At 37.2% G+C, this 21638-nt stretch overlaps 1 protein-coding gene across 2 annotated transcripts in view; it reads left to right on the top strand.

The window, feature by feature from the left end:
• The window catches only part of CTDP1 (CTD phosphatase subunit 1), a 112658-nt gene that overhangs the window by 58960 nt on the left and 32060 nt on the right, over positions 1–21638 (top strand). For both annotated transcript variants that reach the window (XM_065832162.2, XM_071804644.1), the window contains exon 12: positions 15134–15312. In XM_065832162.2, coding sequence (XP_065688234.1) covers positions 15134–15312 — 179 coding nt within the window. The remainder of the gene's footprint in view (positions 1–15133; positions 15313–21638) is intronic.

The following is a 21638-nucleotide window of genomic DNA, read 5'->3' as shown; positions in this document are numbered from 1 at the left end:
GCCTTCTCTGTTTGGCCTTAGTAAAGAGAATCTGTAAGCTGCTTCCAGCAGTTTGCTCACTAAAAATGGGGCAAAGCTTCCTTAAATAGAGTCCAATAATCTCATTTTAACATATGTGTCTACTTCCATATTCTAAATCAAATGCAACTAGGCTGTCAACACTAATTGGCCACAGTTGAGAATGAGTTGCCTGAGTCATGTTAAACAATTTGCAAGCTGATCCCCAATGTAATTCTGAGCAGCTGCATATATGGCCTGATTGAGTCTCATCACAAGTCTAACATGTTTTTTACATTTAAATTCAAGCTGGTGTTATCTATGAGTGATATTTAAAAGTGTATTCTTAAGTCCTGGTGTAAGTCTGAACTGTTTCTTCATAACTAGGGTTTTTTTTAATTTTATCAAGATGCTGTGGTACTTGTATTTCGATGTAAGAATAAATATAGCTATGCAATTATAGCATAATATATGTGAAGTGCTATGGAGAATCTTTGCAATCTTACATAATGCTGGTCTGTTATAATTACTTACACAATTAATTTGTGTTTGGAATTCTGGAGCTAAAAGAAACTGAAGTCAGTTTTGGTGACATAAAGACCAACTTATTTAGAAATGCAGCGTTGAATGACAGTTTGTACCATTACCCTTTAATTAGCTCTTCTTGGTCAGTTATAATCAGATGACTTATTTTAAAATAATTGAAATTATGCATAATTGCAATTGCTCACTTCTAAGACATCTTTGAGATAAAATATCTTTCCTTTGGTAGTCTTCATCTTTGTCAGGTACAAGCTTCAGAGAGCACTGAATGGAGCCACTCAGCTCTGCCTCTGTGTGATAGTCTTGCAGCTGTAAGTGTTCTGGCTCCTGTGTCAGCATCATCAAGAATGCTTCCATTGCATGTACAACTTGAACAGAGATTATGAAAAGCTGCAGTACTAGAGCCCCCTACTGATGTAAAAAAATTCCCTGCTGCAATGCAGTCAGAAAATGAATAATTACCTGGATGGCATGCTGCTATAACTTTTTCGGGACTACAGCAGTGGTATTAATTTTAAATTTTTGAGATAATGTCATTGTTACTCTATATTGTGATGTTTTTTGTATATGAGCTTGCACATTCTGTTTGCCAGGAGTCCCAGTCAGCTGTAGACAATATTCTCTGTTGTTCGTTATAGCAAATATGATGATAGCACTTCCTCTGAGATGAACACAGACAGCTGCCTATCTCAGATATTTTAGTGCTCCAACATCAAACTTGCTTCATCACAGAGGTATTGAGGACTGAACGTAATTGGCATACCGTGACACAGAGATCATATCAGAACCTGCATAGTATTTATCACCTTAATATTGAGCTGCTTGTACAAACTGACTACTCTTCAGCTGCTGGACTTATCTTTCGCTGTGCTTTGGATTGTTGTCTTTTTTTCTTAGCTTATTCCATGTCTAGTTCCGGCTATTGAGTAGGCTAGCTGTGCTCATAATTCTTCACTCTTTCACTTTAAAGCTGTACACTTGATTGTACAGAGTCTTTTCACAGTCCCATTGCCCAGTTCAGCAGAAATTATTTCAAAACTGACCTGTCTTCACTGTCATCTTTAAGCTTCTAGTAAAGCCAATTCAGAAATAGTTCTCCCCAATGCTCATTATTTGACATGGCTATGTTAGCTTGAGCACACTGAAAAATGCATCATGGCTCTTGTGATTAATGAGACCAAGCTGATCAGGCTTGCTGAAGAGGGAGGTTCATTGTCAACCAAGCGATGCTTCACAAAGCCAGCTGATGTCTGGCAAAACTAATGCTAAACTTAAGTTAAAATTAGTAAGTCGTGGCAAATCCAAGCTAGCTCTGCTTACAGCTAGCTTGGATCAGGGTGGGTTAACTGGCTTGTTCATAGTATGTGTGAATAAATCTATAGTAAACAAAGAATATCTGTGTTTATATAACAGTGTTTTTTAAGTAGTAAGCCCTACTATATTCCAATTGCTCTCTACACAGCAGTAGTTTAAGTTCCTTTGCAGCTGTAATACCTGCAGAAAATAATGTAATACTTGCAGATGAAAGCAGATTTTTGCCTGTCTTTTGCTCTCACCTTCGCATTTTCAATTTCACTTAGTAGTTTATGGCTTCTGAGCAGCTTTATATGATGCTGAACAGGAAGTTCAGAAATTGAACCTTTGAAATGGAAAAAAACCCTGATTTTTCTCCAAAATATTTATTTAGTGATGAGTATTCAGTTTCTTGAAGTGAGAGATACTTTCAGTTAACCTTGGGATGGTAAAACCTAGGATTCATTGTGAGAAAGCTTTGAAACAGTTGAGATGCAAAAAAAATAGGGATTTTGTCTGCATACTGTGTATACCTGAAACCTTTTGTTTATACTTGTATATATCTCCTTTTTGGGATGAGGATTATTTGGACTCTCCTATATACTGGAGTAAAGTCTATAGTTGTGACTGTTATTCTACAAAAACAATGGTTTCTGATCATTATACTGTTCAGTAACAGGCTGCATTTTTGGTTGCAGCATTTCACAAATTCGGTGCTTGTCTCTGAGCTGAAACACAGTAGAATCTTAAATGTAATCTAAATAATCTGTAATTCAGGTTGAAGTGATGGGGAATTAGTTCAAATCAAGCTCCTTCCCACTCTTGGATTTCATACTTAAATGGAATAACCAAATGGATTAAGCCCTAAATGGTTCTCTGAATTTAAGTATAATGTACTAAGTGTACTTGCAGGTTGGCTGTAGCATTGATTAATGCCTTTGGGGATGGCTTGAAAGAGAACATGTAGATAAGTATCCTGGTACTTTTTCAGAAAATCTGGTATTTTCTGTTTTGAAGTGAAGGCTGCAAAAACCTGTATCACATTTCATGTTTTTTAACAAGGTTTTTTTTTAGATTTGTTCTATCAGTTCAGTAGATGTTACCAGATAAACTGATGAGTATGTAAAGAGAAGTATCGACTATCCCATTCCCTTTTTAAAACCAATTGGACAGACAACAAGCTGGATTGATGGAGGAAACCTGCCCAGATCTGTTCGAAGCTGCCTCTGTATGCCAAGAAACATGCTATCACACAGTATCACAGTATGTTTGGGATTGGAAGGGACCTCAAAAGATCATCTAGTCCAATCCCCCTGCTGAAGCAGGAATGCCTAGGTGAGGTCGCACAGGAACATGTCCAGACAGGTTTTGAATGTCTCCAGAGTAGGAGACTCCACAACCTCCCTGGGCAGCCTGTTCCAGTGCTCTATCACCCTTACTGAGAAGAAGTTTATTCTCAAATTTAAGTGGAACCTCTTGTGTTCCAGCTTGACCCCATTACCCCTTGTCCTATCATTGTTTGCCACTGAGAAGAGCCTGGCTCCATCCTTGTGGCACTCACCCTTCATATATCTGTAAACATTAATAAGGTCACCCCTCAGTCTCCTCTTCTCCAGACTAAAGAGACCCAGCTCCCTCAGCCTTTCCTCATAAGGGAGATGCTCCACTCCCTTAATCATCTTTGTTGCCCTACGCTGGACCCTCTCCAGCAGTTCCCTGTCCTTCTTGAACTGAGAGGCCCAGAACTGAACACAATATTCCAGATGTGGTCTCACCAGGGCGGAGTAGAGGGGAAGGAGGACCTCTCTCAATCTACTGACCACCCCCCTTGTAATACACCCGAGGACGCCATTGGCCTTCCTGGCCACAAGGGCACAGTGCTGGCTCATGGTCATCCTGTTGTCCACCAGGACCCCCAGGTCCCTTTCCCCTACACTGCTCTCTAATATGTAATTTCCCAACCTATACTGGAACCTGGGGTTGTTCCTGCCCAGATGCAGGACTCTATGCTTTCCCTTGTTAAATTTCATCACGTTATTCCCCGCCCAACTCTCCAGCCTGTCCAGGTCCCGCTGGATGGCAGCACAGCCTTCTGGCATGTCAGCCAACTCCTCCCAACTTAGTGTCATCAACAAACTTGCTGATAGTACACTCTATTCCCTTGTCCAAATTGTTAATGAATATATTGAATAATATTGGCCCCAGTATTGACCCCTGAGGCACTCCACTAGATACTGGCCTCCAACTGGACTCTGCACCATTGACCACCACTCTCTGGCTTCTCTCTTTAAGCCAGTTTGCAACCCACCTCACTACCCTATTTTCTAGACCACACCTCCTCAACTTAGCTGTGAGGATGCTGTGAGGGACTGTGTCAAAGGCTTTACTGAAGTCAAGGTAGACCACATCCACCGCCCTGCCATCATCCATCCACTGGGCCAGAGTGGGAGTAAGTTTTAGCAGTAGATTACACTTCATCCTAGTCTTTGTTCTAGAGAAATCTCATTGCTTATTTAGGTTTGGGCAATCAATATGCTATTCTCTATAAAATGCTCATGAAGGTAGACACTGTAGTGAATGTGTTCAGTATCAATGGATTTTCTTTCATTTTTGTTTTGCGCTTTCAACCGGAACTTCACAAGAGCAGATGCTGTCAATGACACTTCAACATATTTTGATAATCAAAGAATTGTTGTAAAATGAAGCTTATGTCCAAAGAAAACTTGTTTTGAGGGTATGACTGGAAGCAATGCAAGTAGAGTAAATATTTTTATGTTAAGTGATTTGTACTCAAACTTCTTTTTTTATAACATAAAACCAGATTAGACTCAGAAATTGTAGAATTCCTTGATATTAGCATACTGATAACATGCTGCCCTAAGCACTTAATTAGCATCTTGCTACAGATGTCTCCCCTTGGCAGTGAAATGTGTCAGAGAAGATCACTCAGAGCCTGGGCACTGTGCCTTCTCAAATTGCCATGTGTCATTTTTAATAGTATGTTAAGATTTCTAACTTAATATGTCAATGGTATCTTGTTTGATAGTATTTAAACACCTTTTGCAAGTGTTCTTTCATTAACAGATTAATTTATGTTACTAAAAACAACCCTTGATCACTAGACTGTTGGTGCATGTCTCTTGCTAAATCTCTAGGAATGACAGGAAAGTTATGACTTCTGACAAAACTGTGCCTTGGTTAACAGCCAAACTGATGGTTCTTAGCAGAGATTTGCAAAATGTTGACACAAAGCTGCTTCTTGCTGCATATCAGCAGAATATTCTTTATTTGAAGTGGGAAGAATGGCTTTGAGAACAAAAAGTATCATGATATTGACCCGTTTTAAAACAAGGGTGAGCAGTACTACTATAAACTTACAACTTTTTCACCTATTTGCTATGAAGATGTGCAAGGTGGGAGCTATACTGATACATTTGTGCAGCAGACTGAAATCCCTGAAGTGTCTCCCTGTGTTACCTTTTATTTATTTAATGGGTATGGATACTTCTAGTCTTTACCAGGCCTTTTTGTTGGCTAGGAAAATATTACATTGATGTTAGTCTTCATTTTACACACCTGAAAGATAATTTCTGTTGATTAAAGTTCATTGAAGGTCTGTTTGTATAAGATTTTTCTCCTTGCTCCTTTCATTTTGCTCTATGAATTTGTGTACACTAGTATTCGATTTGTATAGCATCAACAGACTCTCTAGGTTTTTCAGTCTCTGGATATTTAGGTAGTGCTTATCTCTACAAGAAGAGTGTAACAGAATTTGAGTATAACAGGCTACTATCTGTAGATTCACTCACTAGCTCATTCCTTTAAGATGAAGGTTTGCCTAAGGTGAAATCAGGACATTTACTAAAATGTGGCACTTAAAGCTGGGCATGCAGCTTGGATTTCTTCTCCATTGCAGGTTTTTCTTGGTTTTGTTTTTTAAGACTTGCAGGTATGGAAATACTTAAAAGATTGCCCGGTGACACAGATTTTTCTATCCCTAAGAAGAATCTGCCAGTAGTACCAGTGAACCGCAATAGTAGCAGATGGTTTGGTTTGTCAGTTTATGAAATTCTATATTGGCCATAAAAGAGCATATGATAATACATACAACCTAAAACTTAAAAGTAATAGTTCCTTTTCCTGTTGCAGACTTCCAGTATTCAGCTTGTGGTTACACATTTCATAGAGATGCTTTTTCCAGAGTTTTCAGTGATTTGTTCATGCTGTCATGTGCTGTTATGGCGTGGGTGCTTGTTAGACAAAATGAGGTGGGACAGTGAACTAGTGTAGATAAGCAGTAACTGAGCTCAAGAAGGTGGTTGGAGGTAATTAAGCTGTTACTGAGATGTTGCTAATGGAGCAATGAGAGTTCTGTTGCATGTAGTCCAGTCTAGCATGAGATGCTCAAGGTGCCAGTCCTCCTTCCTTCTTGATTTGCTAATCTTGCAAGGAAGCCCCTACAGTTAAATTTAAATCTACCTCCTATTTGTTCAAGGTGTACTCATTTATGTTTCTGTTTAATGCTCAGTAGTGTTATGCAGGGCAGGGAAAAAACTTTGGATAAATTTAACTAAACACCTCATCCCTTTTGGTGCTTAGTTTTTGTCCTGTGATTTCAATGTTCTTACTCTGGCTCTCTGAGAAAAGGCAAATTAGAAGTTTTGAATTTTTGAAAATAAAGCCAAACTCTAGCATGCTACTTTTGCCTATGTTTTTAAAATTAATAGTATTTATATTTTTTATTTCAATTGTCATTAAAGCATCAGCTCTCCAGAGAACAGAAATGAATGTTTTATTAAGTGTAATGGTTGGTTCTTTGTCCTAGGGAAAAAAAAAAGTGCAATATTAAAACATACTTCTGCTTAGAGCCCACCAAGATCCAGACTAGTGTTTTCCCTTAAAAATATGCACCGTTTCAAACACACTTAGTGATGGTGGCGAGTTCAGCAGCTTTCAACAACTGCAAGACAGAAGTGGACCCATCCCAAAGGTGATCAGTGGCAAGGCAAGAGGCAGCAGACACAAATTGCAACATGCTTTACTTTGTATGTAAGGGGAAGTCTTTTCATCTTGAGGGTGATTAAGCCTTGGACTAGTGATCAAGGATCTGCATATTTCATTGAATAGAACTTGGGTACTCAAAACTCTCCTGGACAAAGCCCTGAGTAACCTGATACAACTAGACTGGCTTCAAGCAGGGAGCTGGACTTGTGTCTTTCCGAGGTCACTTCTGATCAAAATTATTCTGTGATTCTTGGTGTTTACAGACTAACAAACTCTCAGATGTCCCATAAGGTGTTTGTCTTTTTTTTAAATAGGTGTGATAAGTGAAATAGAGAAAGCAAGATTAATGTTCTGCTTAATGGAAGTGCTCAAATGGTGTCCATTTCCTTCAAGCTTGCAGTATTGAGCACGTTTACTAGTCAAATCCTCTGATTTCAGTAGGGAAACCAATGCTGAAGAATATGCAGTTCGTGACTAAGTATTTAAATGCGTAGCTTTTTTTTCCAACCAGCTTTACTTTCATTGTTTCAGCAGAATGCATTTTAATTTAAATATAGTGATCCAAGACATGAAGGCCAATCTTTACATGAATTATATGTGAAATAAATCTCATAAATGCTTTTTTCATTACATTTGGTAAATTCCTTAAACGGTTTACAGCTATTTTTTTCTGATCTATCAACATAGATACAATAGCACTGCCAGACTTTTTAACCTGAAGCATGCCTTTATCAAAAACAGGATAGTACAAAGACAGTTTTCAGTCTATGGAGATTTAAGTAGAGGAAAAAATACTCTTTTTTTTTTTTTTTCTTTCAAGCGATGAACAGTACTAGGTTTTGTTACACTTCTGATTTTACTGATTCACCACCTGCTCAGATGAGCCAGTGATAATTGTTGTCAAGAACAGTGAAATCTGCATATGAAGTGCTTGAGACAAAGGGATGTTGAAGCACATGCATGAATGTATTATGTGACTCTCAAAATCAAGTCAGAAATTTGAAAGGAAAAAATGCTCTAATACCAAAGAAACAGAATAGATGAAACAGAACTTGAAAGGCACGTTCTTCTGAGGTTACTGTGAAGAAATGGGACTGAGTTATATCGCACATTCTCAGTTAGATTTCATGTTCTGAGGGATGACTTAACCTACTTTAGACAGTTTATCCTCCCAGTGACCACTTTGTAGAAGGAAATGTTTTGTTTCGAAGTGATTTAAATTCATCGTAAGTCTCTTAATACTGACTTTGTAGGAAAGTTCAATTGTTCACATGTATTATGTCATATCACATCTCGAAGTATGTTAAAAAGCTTGCTAGCTTTTTTGAAGACATGAGTTGTAATGTGTTGCTCCTTAGATAACTGTTCCTAAGCATTCAGGTTGTAAGAATATACGTAAAAAGCTATTTAGTTCATTGAGGGGGGAAAAAAAAAAAGGTGAAATGAAAAAGTTTTGTACATAGAGGCAAAACTTAAGATCAAGGATAAGTTAAAACTTATTGGATTAGCCACCACGTTTAGAATTAAATTTCTTGATGTCAAACTATGTGGATTCTTTTGTCTAGTAAGAAATGGCCCCATAGCTGCTTACAGAAATGGAAGTTAGAATAAATTAATATTGTTAGCCCATTTCAACCAAACTTATTAATAATGGACTCAGAAATATGGGGAAGAGGCACAAAGAAGTGCAGAAATCCAGGCGCAAAATCAAGTTTTTCTTCTACTAAAGGTCTTGCAACTTAGCTGTAGAAGTGGTGCAGAGTAATCAAAGTAGTCTAGTTAGTGAGGTTTCAATTGATGACTCCTGGCATGCTTGCTGTGGTCACAGAGCTAAGCTTGGAGTGGAGGACGGGGTCTTGCTTGACCCTTTGCCAGGTCTGCCTTTGTTTAATAATATTTAGCTATTAATGACTTGTTAAAGTAATACAAGGCAAACCATGAAACGATGTTGCAAAACTAAGCTGTACAGCACAGCAAGTGGAACAATGTTACTCAACTGAAAGGCTGTTTGCTGCCTCCCCTGGTGTCAGCAGAGGGTTGTTTCCCTGAAAAGAGCCCCAGGACAGGCCTCTTCCCACTACTGGCTTTTTGTCTTGCCTCAAGCCAGAACTTTTCGTAAGTAATGGTCAGTAACAGACTAAACCCATAGTTTTTTCTTTGAAGAGTAACTATAGATCATCCTCACTTGCTGGCCTTTAACTCATGTTGTCAGAACCTTTTCTGGAATTTTGGCATGGATATTTCCAGCAGTCTACATTGAAGAATCATTGCATTGAACAGCTAGGGACATTGAACAGCTAGGGACATTGAACAGCTAGTATTTCTGTTAGGTTATTGTTTTAGAAATGCTGCCATCAAAGAAGCAGAGCTTCACCCTTGCTGCCTCTGTTAGGATCAAGCGGTCCTTCCTCTCCATCCTAGTCATAAGCTAATGTGCAGTCAAGGCAGAGGTGAAGTGCTTTTCTTGTTTTTCGTTGATTCCCATCAAATCTATCCTGCTGGACAGGTGAACAGCTGTATTCTGGCCATAGGTATTGTGGTAATTTTAATTCTATTCTCTGACTTCACCATTTGAAGAAAATACAATGGAGATTTACATGGCTATTACTCTTTAAGGAACTTTTGGCAGAAAATTTCTTTTGAAAACAGAATAAAGGAAAGGAAGACTAGAGATATGGATGACTTTTTAATTGGATAAAGCCATAGCTTCCAGGCTGCAGCAATGTTACTGACTCAGGATGGCTTTGGAGAGGTCATATTATCTGCCTTGAAACATTTTCTCTTTGGAGACTTTGAATTGAAAGCTCATTCTGTATTTTAGAGTTAGTAACTTTTGGTCCATGCAAATTTATATTTCAAATATTGGTAGCTAGGAATGGGCTTTTTCTCTCCAACATCATGAAGTGTTACTGATTTAATTGAGGAAAGCAATTTTCATTATGCTGAATAATAATACTAATGTTTTAGAGGGTCTGCCTAGAATCCTTAAGTCAGCACTCAAGACACCCTAATTACCAAGGAAAGACTTGATCTCTCATTTCTTTTAGCCCTTTCAAGTATTTGTCCTCAAGATCTCAGGAATGTTAACAAAGTTTTTACTGAAATCTAGACATTGCTTTCTAGATGGGAAATTCAAAGATATTCAGAACTTCTATATGACGATCTTTGAAGAATTATCAGCCTCACTTGGTCATAAGCAATGATACAGTGTTATTAGTGTTGTGTTTTAGTAACAATATCAGTATATAATGTCTAAGTTATGTTTTATTTCATTTCTAATCTAAGTAGCTTTCTAACATTATTACTCTTCATCCTGAAACTGGTATGTCTTTACCAGAGGCTGATAATATTTCTGTGTGCAATTCAATAACAGTTAACAACAGAATTCCAGACCACGAGTACCAGGAATCAGATGTTACAGGCTTGGTTTTGCCCTTATTGAAAAGGCTTGACTTTTACTATAACTCAAATCTGTTCGTTTCCTAAACTGAAAAAAAGCTATCCATGGATAGTGCCCCTTCAGAGGAAAAAGGCAATCACCCCGCGCTCAAAAATATACTGTAAGATATTAAGAAAAGCAAAGTGTATTTTCAGTAATAAAATTTGAGAATGAAGATCTCTTATTCTGGGACTTCTGCTGCTGAGGAACAAAGTAGTAATGTCTTTGATTATTTAATTAATACTTTTTAATTACAAAAATGAAGTAAAATGTTTTCATTATTTGTAATTGCTAATGAAGAAACTACTGATTTTGAGGCTGGGTGGGTCTTTTTGCTGAAAGCTAGAGAGAAAACAAAAGTGTGTTCATGAATATAAGAACAAAGAACAAGAATGATTAAATACAGCAGATGGTAAAAAATATGAAGAAAAATGAGTTCCTTTATTTTGAAACTTCTTGGGTATCCTGAAAGCTGGTCATATAACCATTTTTAAGCCTTTAAAATCATATTCTACTTTGAATTTTTTCACAGTATGAATAACTGTGGTTGTCTGTAATCAAGATAAATTCACTTGACTTCATATGTTTTTTCCTGTTTCTACAAAAGGTTTGTTAGCTTTTGGAATTTCAGTGGAACCCTGTGTATCAGTACAGCTACATTTTCTTTACCTTGGTGTTGATATTTCTTTTTTCCTGTTTGGGTTCACTAGAAATGGAAAAGATTTTATAGGTATATTGCTGAACTCAGCCCCTTTTATCAAGGATACAATGTAGCACAAATTGGTTACCTTTAAAATACATGTAAAAATTAGTGTATTTCTGTATTAGGTGGAAGACAACATTCAAACAGCCATCATAGAAACTTTGCTCTGACACATATGCTTAAATAATACCTAATCTTGCTGAACTTTTACATATGGCTAAAATCTGTATTAAGCTGTTCAGCATAGAACCAAGCAGGATTTGAAATCAAAGATGATTGCCCACAGAAGTTAAATGTCTCTGCTCATGAAGACACTTTATCAATCCTGTCATGATGTCTCTTTTTCCTTGCAAAAGTGCTTTTTGGGTGTGTCAAGGGGTTAAACTTTCCAAGTCAGCTGCATGAATCTCATTTCTCCTGCCCCACTCCAGATAAACCTTTCATTGCTTTACCAGATACCTAGGGTGTGATTTCAGGAGCTTGAGGAAAGAGAGGACAAGCATTTGTGAATGGGCTATAATAACAACTTTATAAATATTATTCTAGATAACGTTAGTTGTGTGCCATGTTAGTGTCAGCATCTAGGCAGCCTTGCTTGAACCTTTTGAAGAACATAACCTCTTTAAAAAACAGTTCTCGTTCTTACCTTCTTTGGCCATGATACTTTGCCAGTAATATATTCCCAGTGAACCACAATGCCATGGGGCAGTGTAGGGCTTGTTTGCATGGTCAGAATCATTGGTTTCAAATTGCATGTACTTTTTGGCTGGCGTTGAATCTTCCAGGGCTGCAGCACTGTGGGGTGGCCTCTTGCAGCCTGGGTTACAGGAAGATGACTACACCTTCTTTAGAATTATTGGTACTGTATTAATTCCTGCTAACTACTTGATAATGTGGAGGTAGTATAAATTTAACAGTAGTATTTGTGTTTATTTTGCCACTGACAGAACAGTTTTGATTTCATACCTCTGCACTGGAAGGTTAGAAAGTTCAGTGCATAACTCCAGGAAGATGAAACCACCACTCTCTCTGATTTGATTTGCATTCTAATACCGTCGTTCACTGTAAATTTCACAGGCTCGGAAGTACTTCTTTAACTTGTAATTTTTAATGTCACTTTTCCCATTTACTCTTTATTTATCTTCTCATTTTACTGCTGAGTTGAAGTTCCTGAAATAGTCCACTGATTTCACTAACATTTCATGTAAAATATATGTAAAAACTCTGCTGATCTACTAAATGCAATAGTTTGGGACAAAGCAGAAGGGAATGCTGGAAGTAGAAATGGGTAAAGATTATAGGAGCGAATGAAGAATTATGAGAGCTTTTAAAACCAAGCTCTCTGCCCTCTGGGGAAGCCTTTCATCATCCACAAACAGCATGCCTACCACTTCTGCTGGAGAAACAATGAATTACATGGAAGAGCATCTTTTGGCAGAATTGCTAATGCACTGCAAAGCTATTAGGATGTTAGAAGCATTTGGAAGTTGCCCATGTTTCAGGGACAGCTTTCTCATGCAGATATGGCTTAAGATACTTCAGAAGTAATTGAGGATAGAATTAAAAAGCACTGTATTTCATGTTCTGTGCCTGTTTGTGCACATTTACTTGATAATTTTTAAAATACATGCTGTGTATTTACAGCCTTGAACAGTTTGTGTCCTGTAGTTTTGAAACAAACTATAAGACCAAAACACTGTCTCTTTAATAGCAAATAATAAATCTTCATATAAGTCATGCAAGTGTGTAGGAGATCTGTCCCAAAACATGTTTTGGTAAAAAGAGAAAATGTCAAGCAAAACCAGCCCCAAACACTGCACTGTTTCAGTTCATAGGAACAGTTTTGAGCACACTGGGATTTCAGGTTGTCAGCAATGTATTAAAGTATATTCAAAAAAAGGTGTGCTGCATTTAATTATTACTTATTTCAAGACTAGCAGCCTATTATGTTTCAAGTAATTGAACACATACAGTTTGAGATATGTATTAAAAGAAATCAGTATTGATCACATTTATGATGTAGGTATGTCATCCTGACCAGAAACACAGAGTCAGACTTATTCAGCTAACTGAAAGAAGATGAAAAGAAATGCAGTGCAGCTAAAGTTAGTGACATGTGAATTGACATGTGAAACATCTGTTTGCCTTTTTTAGTCTGGTATTTGTTTGCAGAGCATCAGTTTACTCACTAATTGGATGGAGCTGGTGATCTGCTAGCTTTTTTGTTTAATAACTCAGCTTTGTGTAAACTCAACTTCTGTAGTAAGAACACTTTCCAGCTGATCTCATTTGTTAATACTACCAAAGGTTTTGTATGTCTTTTAAACAAAGCTTTAGGTACTTTACCGCTCATAACCAGAGAATACAAGACCGAAAATCTCATTGCTCTTTGGTCTCTATACTTTGTGCATGTCTGCTGTGTTCCTCTTAAATGAGAAAAAATAGCTTTTATTAGATGGACATTCTGGCTTTTATAATCAGGTGTTTAAAAGAATTGTCAGGCTTTTCATTCTCTTGCTAAATGGAACAATTTGTCATCTTCAAGAGATGAATCATTTTTCTTTTTCAATGTTAATCATTCCTGCTGTGTTATAAAAGTCTAAGTATTTTAAAGATAGCTGCTATGGTACTGTTTAAGGAGTAAACATCTCCTCACTGTATCTTATCAGTAAGATTTGGTATTAGCTGGCATTTTCTTCTGAAGTACTATGTGCTCCATTTGTATTAATCATATAAAATCTAATGTTACAAGCAGAAGTTGAAGTTGGTACATCAGTATCTGCCTTGGTCTGAACCAGGTTGAAAGTTTCCTCTGTTCTTCAGCTTTTTAAAAAAAAAATAAGTTTAGTGGTGTGTCTAGATAGATAGTTGCTGCTTAAATATGAATGTGCTTTTTTTTTTTACCTATTGATTTGTTCAAGTGAAGGGCTTAAATCTCACTGCCTCAATGAAAACATAGTTTATTTTCCATTTCTTTTGGGAATTCTGGAAGATGGAGATGGTAATCTTTCTATTTTTTTTTTCAGCACAGTTTGCAGCTTAGTCAATAGTTAGGCAGGAATCTATATTTTGGGTGCCTTTCTAGTTAAAGTGGTTTATAAGGGCCATCCCACATTAATTGTTTACATATGCAAACATTTTCAATATTTGCCATATTTCTATGATTTCTACATGCATTTTAAATGCCCTTCTACAGAAATGAGGCATGTTACATGTGTAATCACCGCAGTAATTCTAATATGAAATGGCAGTCAAAAGAATGCCATATTTGTGCCAAATGAAAGAAAACAAAACATGACAATAACTAGACCATTCACCATGTTGTTTACCTTCAGGAAAACAGAGACACTGTAGGATCTTCATGTTTTCTCATGTTTTCATCACTTTCTGAAGGCTTATTGCTGACTCAAACAGAATATAACCTTTTGAGGCTCAGAAGGATAGCTCATGAGTATGACTTGCTTTTAGTGATGGTTTGAGCAGTTCCAGACCTGTCAGAGCAAATTAGCATGTTCTTAGGGGAGTATGAAACCCCAGGTAACTTTTCAGAAGCAAAGACCAAACAATTATTTGAAATGTGTGAATGTTTTGATAGTTTTGCCTTTATTAGTTAGCATAAGCAGACAATCTGGTTAGAGTGGGCTTCTGTACATTCTGTTCCATTCATACTGTATTATTTAGGAGTACACTTCTTCAAAGTTATATATTTATCAACATATACCTGTAAATATAAGCATATTAATTAGCTAGAGATTTTAATATGCCCTGCCCAAGTGATTCTGTAATAGTATAAAATATGTATAAAATGTGTTATTATATGTTATGATTGTATAAAACACCTATCCCTTTAATTTTTAAACAGACAACACTTTTATTGTTTATAGCTGTTGATGTTGTAATAAAGTGCAAACACCTTCAAATGTGACTATATCATGTATGTGAGTATATATGTATCTAAACACAGACTAAATATATTTAATTGCTAGAGCTGTTGCAGAAACTGTGGTGAAGACATTGAGGTTGAATTTGAATTTTCAAGGAGATGTCCAAGGAAAACTGAAGCTTATTCTTAAAGATTAAGAGAAATCCAGTAATTATGGAAGACTGATATATAATCTGTTGGAAGATACACTGACTGTCCACTTCTTTGGCAGGTGGATGACATCTTAGGAGAAGGAAGTGATGAAAGTGATAGTGAAAAAAAAAAGCCAAAAGAGAAAGGTGAAAAACCTCAGATGAGTGCAACAGAGACTCTAGGAATGAAGACAGACCAGAGACCTGGGTCATCATCATCATCATCAAGTGAAAGAAGCTTAACAGGCAGTGTACCCAGGTATGAGTTTCTCAAATATAAAAAGAAGCATTAATGATATTTCGTTGCGTTTGTGCACAATTTGGTATGATTTTAACAAAACAGTCTCTGTGTTTTGTTAACCTCTGTATGTAGGTACCTTTTTTTTTTACTCTGAAATCGTCATGTTTACCTCTGCAGTGTTTTGGGATGGATTTAAGGAAATGGGCATAGTAAATGTCTGAGAATCAGGATATCACCAGTTTTAAAAGATCTGAAGACCGCTGAACTGCACTTATTCACAAGTAGGTTTGATGCTGAGTCAGATATAGGACCATGGTCTCTGCAGTGTTACTTTAAGTAAAATAAAGCGTGGTTTTGGGAAGCTATGGGTTTTTTTCATCCTGAATTTTTGAGATTTTTATACAGGAAATTCATAAAAATTAGGTTATTAAGATGTTTTTCTGCTTTAGTCTCTTAGGAAGAAATTTAACTTGCTAGTCTCTTTTGCAAAAATGATTTTAGCATCCCACTATTGTTAAATGATGGCTACCAACCAATTTGTGAGTAAACTAGAACTTGGTAAAATAAGTGTATATTTTAAATATGCTAAGAAATGGTTCTCAATCTGCAACCTCTTAGTAGTTTTTAAGCCTAACAATAGAGACCAATATGAGATTATCGCAATTTTAATGCAGAATTTCTGAGATCATCATCCTGTATCACAAAGTGCTGAAAGTCCAGACATGATCCAGATGTGCCTCTTAGTTTCTTTCTACTCTTGTAACCGGACTCAGTTTTAAGTCATAAGAATTTAAGCTTTCGTAGTTTTTCCCTTAATGAAGGATAATATAAGTAGTAGAACTTAAGGAGGATGAGATTTTGATTGTGGTAGCAAGGTTGCTCTGTCAGGTTTATTGCAGAAAGAGCTACATAGGAAGCTTTCACAGGCCTTTTGGTTTATTGTGGGTATTCCTAGTAATTGAGCATCTTCAGAAAAATGTCAGTCTAAAAGGTAAAATAATTTAATCTGCCACAAATTGCTAAAAGAAAAATTTCTTCCTAAATGAAGTTTGGAGGATGAAAAGCAAGCCAGTAATTAATGTTTTTAGAATACCATTTGAAGCAGAAAGGCATAGCGATGGAATGTCACTGTTAATTCATCCTAATACTATGATGTTTTGTTGCACAGAAAATGCACCAAAATCTGAAAAACAAAAGGCAGAAAGAATCATGTTAAAGGATATTGCTTTGCATTATTGCTAAATACCACTCCCCATGTATGATTTGCAAAGACAGAGCAAGTACATTTGTAATTAACTTTTGCTCTATATAGGAAAGTTCCTAAGTAAGCTTGGCAATACTTCTATACTCAGAAGCCATGTAGAGGTAGTAGTGTTGTTACTAGAACAAAGCCTTCGAGTGGCTTCTTAAGTAGCTTTTCTATTTTTAATCTTTCTACCTCTTAAGAGTTTCCCTGTCAATTCGGTAAATTGCATCCAGGATTGAACCTGAATAGAGTACTGGAAAACATACTTACAAAGTGCTGGTTCAGATGCTGACCCAGTGTCTTTTAGGCAGGAAAACCTCTCTAACAGAAAGGAACCTCTGCCTACGATCGTAATACTGTTTGAAGATTTAAATTGATGAGTTTGTGGTCAGTTAGTGTTGTATGTGCTAAGGAGATACTGTAGCAGAGGGGTAATGTAAGACTAGTGTTAAATAGCAGGATTAAAATCTTTAGGAGCTTATTACACTTCAACAAAAAAACTACGTACTGTTTCTCGGCAGGGGGGGCACATTTCTAAAAGCTAGGTGCTACACAAGCATACATGGCCCATCAAGATCTGAGGTTTCTGTTCTGAAAGTTGGAGTCTTTGGGGTGTTAGCATAATGAAGCTGAAATCGTATTTAATAATTTTCAATTATTTCTGCTCTGTCATATAGCCTAATGTCACGAGTTATCTGTTACCATGAACACCATGATCTCTTGCCACATTAAGAAAACAGAGGCTTTATACTCCAAAGACCAGTCCCAACTATTCGGATTATGTAAATCCACTCTGGACCAGCTGTTTAGATAATTATTTCGCAACTTGTTATGGTCACCCTGATGTCCATATTTTAGTTATGAGCGTTTCCAGAAAGCAAAAGATGGAGAAAGGGAGTCCAAATATGATCCAGTACTCTCATGTTCTGGCTCAGCTCATTCCTGGCAGAGTTACAGCCTGCAGAGACTGTGGGTTTCTGGTAAGCAATTACACCTCTCCAGTAGTTACTGACACCGGAATCATAGCACTTATAAGACAGAAATCTAGCACTTCTGTTGAGTGTTAGTCTTCGTTGTTAAATCTACAGAATACCTTGATCATTTCTCTGATTGGTGCCACTTCTAAAATTCTCATGGGTGGATTAAAAAAATAATCTTTACAAAATCAGTTACTTTTTGAGAGGGGGAGGCGGAAATGCAGCATCTTTCCTACATCCATTTTCTTTGACTTTTGGTAGGTACCATGCAGTTAGGTTGCAATTCGACAGCCTAAAGTTGTTTTAAAATCCTAGCTTCTTATGCAACTTAATAAAATGCTTGCCTTTATCTCACAAATGTCATGTTAAAAGGGTACTGCATAGACCAAACAATGGATATGAGTTTCATACTGTGTAAAAAGATGAAATACAAATTACTAGATTTTTAAAAAGCATAGTTGTTTACAACATTCATATTGGACCAGCCTCTTGTGGTTGTGAACTGCATAACAATAAAATACATTTGGAGCTTTTATTTAGAAAATCTAAAGGAGGTAAACTAATTTTTTATTCTTAAATAGTCTTGTTCTTTGTGTAGATAGTATTTTTCTGAGCTGCTTCTTGTATATGTATTTTAAATGAAAGAATTGCTGTTAGAGCTCTGATGCAGCCTTTGCTGAAGCAAACAAGAAGCAAACAAGAGCCAAACCTCAGCAGAAGCTGGACTTAAGCCCCCTTACAGTTCTACTGAAATTTTCTACTTGGAATGAAATTCCACTTAATGCAGAATGCCACACTTTAAATTTATTGCTGTCAGTTACAAATAAGGAGTTATAAACCATGAAAGTTCACGAGTGTTTTTTTAAATACATGTTAGTAATGATTAGTGGTACATAACATGAAAAAGCTTTTGAGACTAGCACAGATAGAATTTGTTCTTAAAACTGAATGTTTAGTTTCCAGTATTAATGTATACATAGCAACAATAGGTGTCTAATTAGTTGAGATATTTTAAGCTTTAGATGGTCAGTGCACAGTTTGCTTTATTTTTCAAGTGTATTTTGATTTCATTCTGTCTCCGCAGAGACTTGAGTGACAGCAAGCATATTTGCAGTTCTTGTCTTTCTCCTTGCTTTAAACTTGCATATTGTGAAGTAGTCGCCCTAATAACATGTATTGTACAAATATATTCCATGTTAGTGTGCTTTAATACTGGTCTTTGTAGGAAGAGGAAAGATGAGGTAAAAGGGTATGACAGTCTCAAAATAATATATTTGGTAGAAGGATGGACAGACACGTGAAACAAATAATGCTGTTGATAAAATAATCTGAGCAATATGTCAAAGGCTAGCTTTTAGCCTCTTTCAGTTTGTAGATCCCGGAAACTTCTAGTGGAGATGTGAAGCCCTATACAGCAAGTGTATATGTGCTATGTGTCTATTGACTTGGCTATTTTCTGATGCAGAGCAGACTTTGAAAATAGCTGATGAAATGCTTCACTTGTATTACTGAATCTAGGACATAGGGTGCACTTTAATAAATTTAATAAATTTATTAATAAATTTAATAAATTGGAATGTTAAAGGAATTGGGGCAACAAAACAGGAATTTGATATGTGCAGTCTCTATCGCTGTTTTCCTGTGGTGTGGCATATAGAAGTGGTGTGTGGTTTTCTGTAATACACCTAAAATTTATCTTAAGGTATTGGAAGTGTTTAGTGGTGAGTGGGAGTTAGCAGGAAAAAAAAAATCACGCAGAATCACAGAATGTTAGGTACTGGAAGGGACCTCAAAAGATCATCTGGTCCAATCCCCCTGCCAGAGCAGGAACATCTAGTTGAGGTTGAACTGGAAGGCGTCCAGACAGGTCTTGAATGCCTCCGGAGTAGGAGACTCCACGTCCTCCCTGGGCAGCCTGTTCCAGTGCTCTGTCACCCTCACTGAGAAGAAGTTTCTTCTCAAATTTAAGTGGAACCTCTTGTGTTGCAGTTTGTAGCCATTACCCCTTGTCCTATCATTGGTTGTCACTGAGAAGAGCCTGGCTTCATCCTTGTGACACTCACCCTTCATATATCTGTAAACATTAATGAGGTCACCCCTCAGTCTCCTCTTCTCCAAGCAAAAGAGACCCAGCTCCCTCAGCCTTTCCTCATAAGGGAGATGCTCCACTCCCTTAATCATCTTTGTTGCCCTACACTGGACTCTCTCCAGCAGTTTCCTGTCCTTCTTGAACTGAGAGGCCCAGAACTGGACACAATATTCCAGATGTGGTCTCACCAAGGCAGAGTAGAGGGGGAGGAGAACCTCTCTTGACCTACTAACCACCCCCCTTCTAATACACCCGAGGATGCCATTGGCTTTCCTGGCCACAAGGGCACAGTGCTGGCTCATGGTCATCCTGGTGTCCACCAGGACCCCCAGGTCCCTTTCCCCTACACTGCTTTCTAATAGGTCACATAATACTAATTCACTTTCTGAGTAGTCATGTTCATGTGAGATTGTGAACTTGTAGTCCAGATGAACCATTCCAGATGTTCATATGTTCTAGTGCAGGCTTTGCAGTCAGATTCTAAGTCCTGAGGGAAAGAGTATGATGGTAACCTTCAGATTTTTGAAAGATAACTTGTCTACAAACACCCTGGTATCCAGTGCCTCTTTATGGGCCTCACTTGTGCCTGAGGAATTACTGTCCAAGCAGAGAGCACTTTAAACAATGGGAAATGAGCCCAGCAGTGACACTGAAATAAAAAATTGTGCAGTTCATTTACCTATGCTGTAATATTAGTTTTCATAGAATCTGTGTTGTAGGTTTTAATAACTTTGAAGTAGGAAGCCAAACTGTGTGTTGTAGCATTACTCTGTTTTCTGTTAATGTCACTATGTGATATGGAGAGTCTTCCTCAGAGGTCTCCAGTTTCTAATAAGCTTAAGAGCTTGTTTTACTGTTGGAAGTTCTAGAGAAGTAAAGGAGAGGCAGCTGCTCCTTTGTGGGAGAGCTGGGTGCTGGTACTTTTGTGAACTACCATGGCTTGCATGTCGGGCCTCCCTGAAGCACAGGGCCTGGGAGGCAGCTTGCTGGGTGTACAACTCTCTGCTGCCAAAGTGCAGTTCACACCATGTCCATGGGGTTTTGCAGCTTGGTGTTTGATAAAGGGCAGTTTTCTAGTGTGAGGAGGTGGGTTGGTTTTTTTGTTCTGTTGGTTTTTTTGCACAGGTTTACCACCAACATAAGACCTTCCCCTGTGGGTGAGTGGGAATGAAAGAAGAAGGTTGCAAACACAAAGTGGATTGATGCAGTGCTGCAATGAAGTGTTTCAGTGGATTGTTTTAGTCAAGAGAGGTTACAGCTAAAATGTATGGTGGTTATTTGAAGTATGCTCATAAACCAAATTTCTGTCTGTATCTGTTGTTAAGCAGTTAACTTTGTTTAGGCTTCATGTACATCAGACTGGTTTGATCACGTATTCACTGAAAATTTGTATAGATATTTAATTGGATTTTCATAGGTTTTGTTCAGGTTCCAAGTGCACTCTGTTTTTTTGTTTGTTTGGTTTTTGTTGTTTTTTTTTTTAATAAACTTCTTTCTGCGTGCTCTCAATTCACAGTGCCAAGGCCAGTGCTTTGCCAGTTTTGGTAATTTCATCTTGTGTAAGTCTGATGTAAGGGCTAATGGTTGCTTTTCTGAGAATTTCTTTCCTTTGGAATGGAAATTTCAACACTTGTATTAAGACATGTTTTTCATCTTGAGAAGGACGTATTCCTCTCTGAATAACTAGTGAGAATAAATCTGATAACTAGAAGTGATATCTATTAGCAACAAAAATTTGCTTGCAGGATTTAAACTTCCTTTGTAGAAGTATAGCTCCATGAAGTATTTTTTTAGCTCAATTTCTTGCTGATAATGTCTGCATCAGTCCTGAGTAGATCATATTTTTGACTGATTGAGAAATGATAATTTTTTAAACAAATGGGTAAATTATAAACATATATATTAAATGGTACTTTATGCTTGGACTTCAGCTTATTTTCAAAACATCTGAAATGCCTTTTGCTTTTCTACATTCGCATTGTGGGTTTCTAGTGCATATTTTTTACTAAAGTCAAGAAAGAACTTTGCTACA

The sequence above is a fragment of the Patagioenas fasciata genome, chromosome 2 (assembly GCF_037038585.1).
Source record: "Patagioenas fasciata isolate bPatFas1 chromosome 2, bPatFas1.hap1, whole genome shotgun sequence".
Lineage (NCBI taxonomy): Eukaryota > Metazoa > Chordata > Aves > Columbiformes > Columbidae > Patagioenas > Patagioenas fasciata.
Note: the sequence above shows the minus strand (reverse complement) of the source record. Positions and strands in the feature narration are given on the sequence as shown.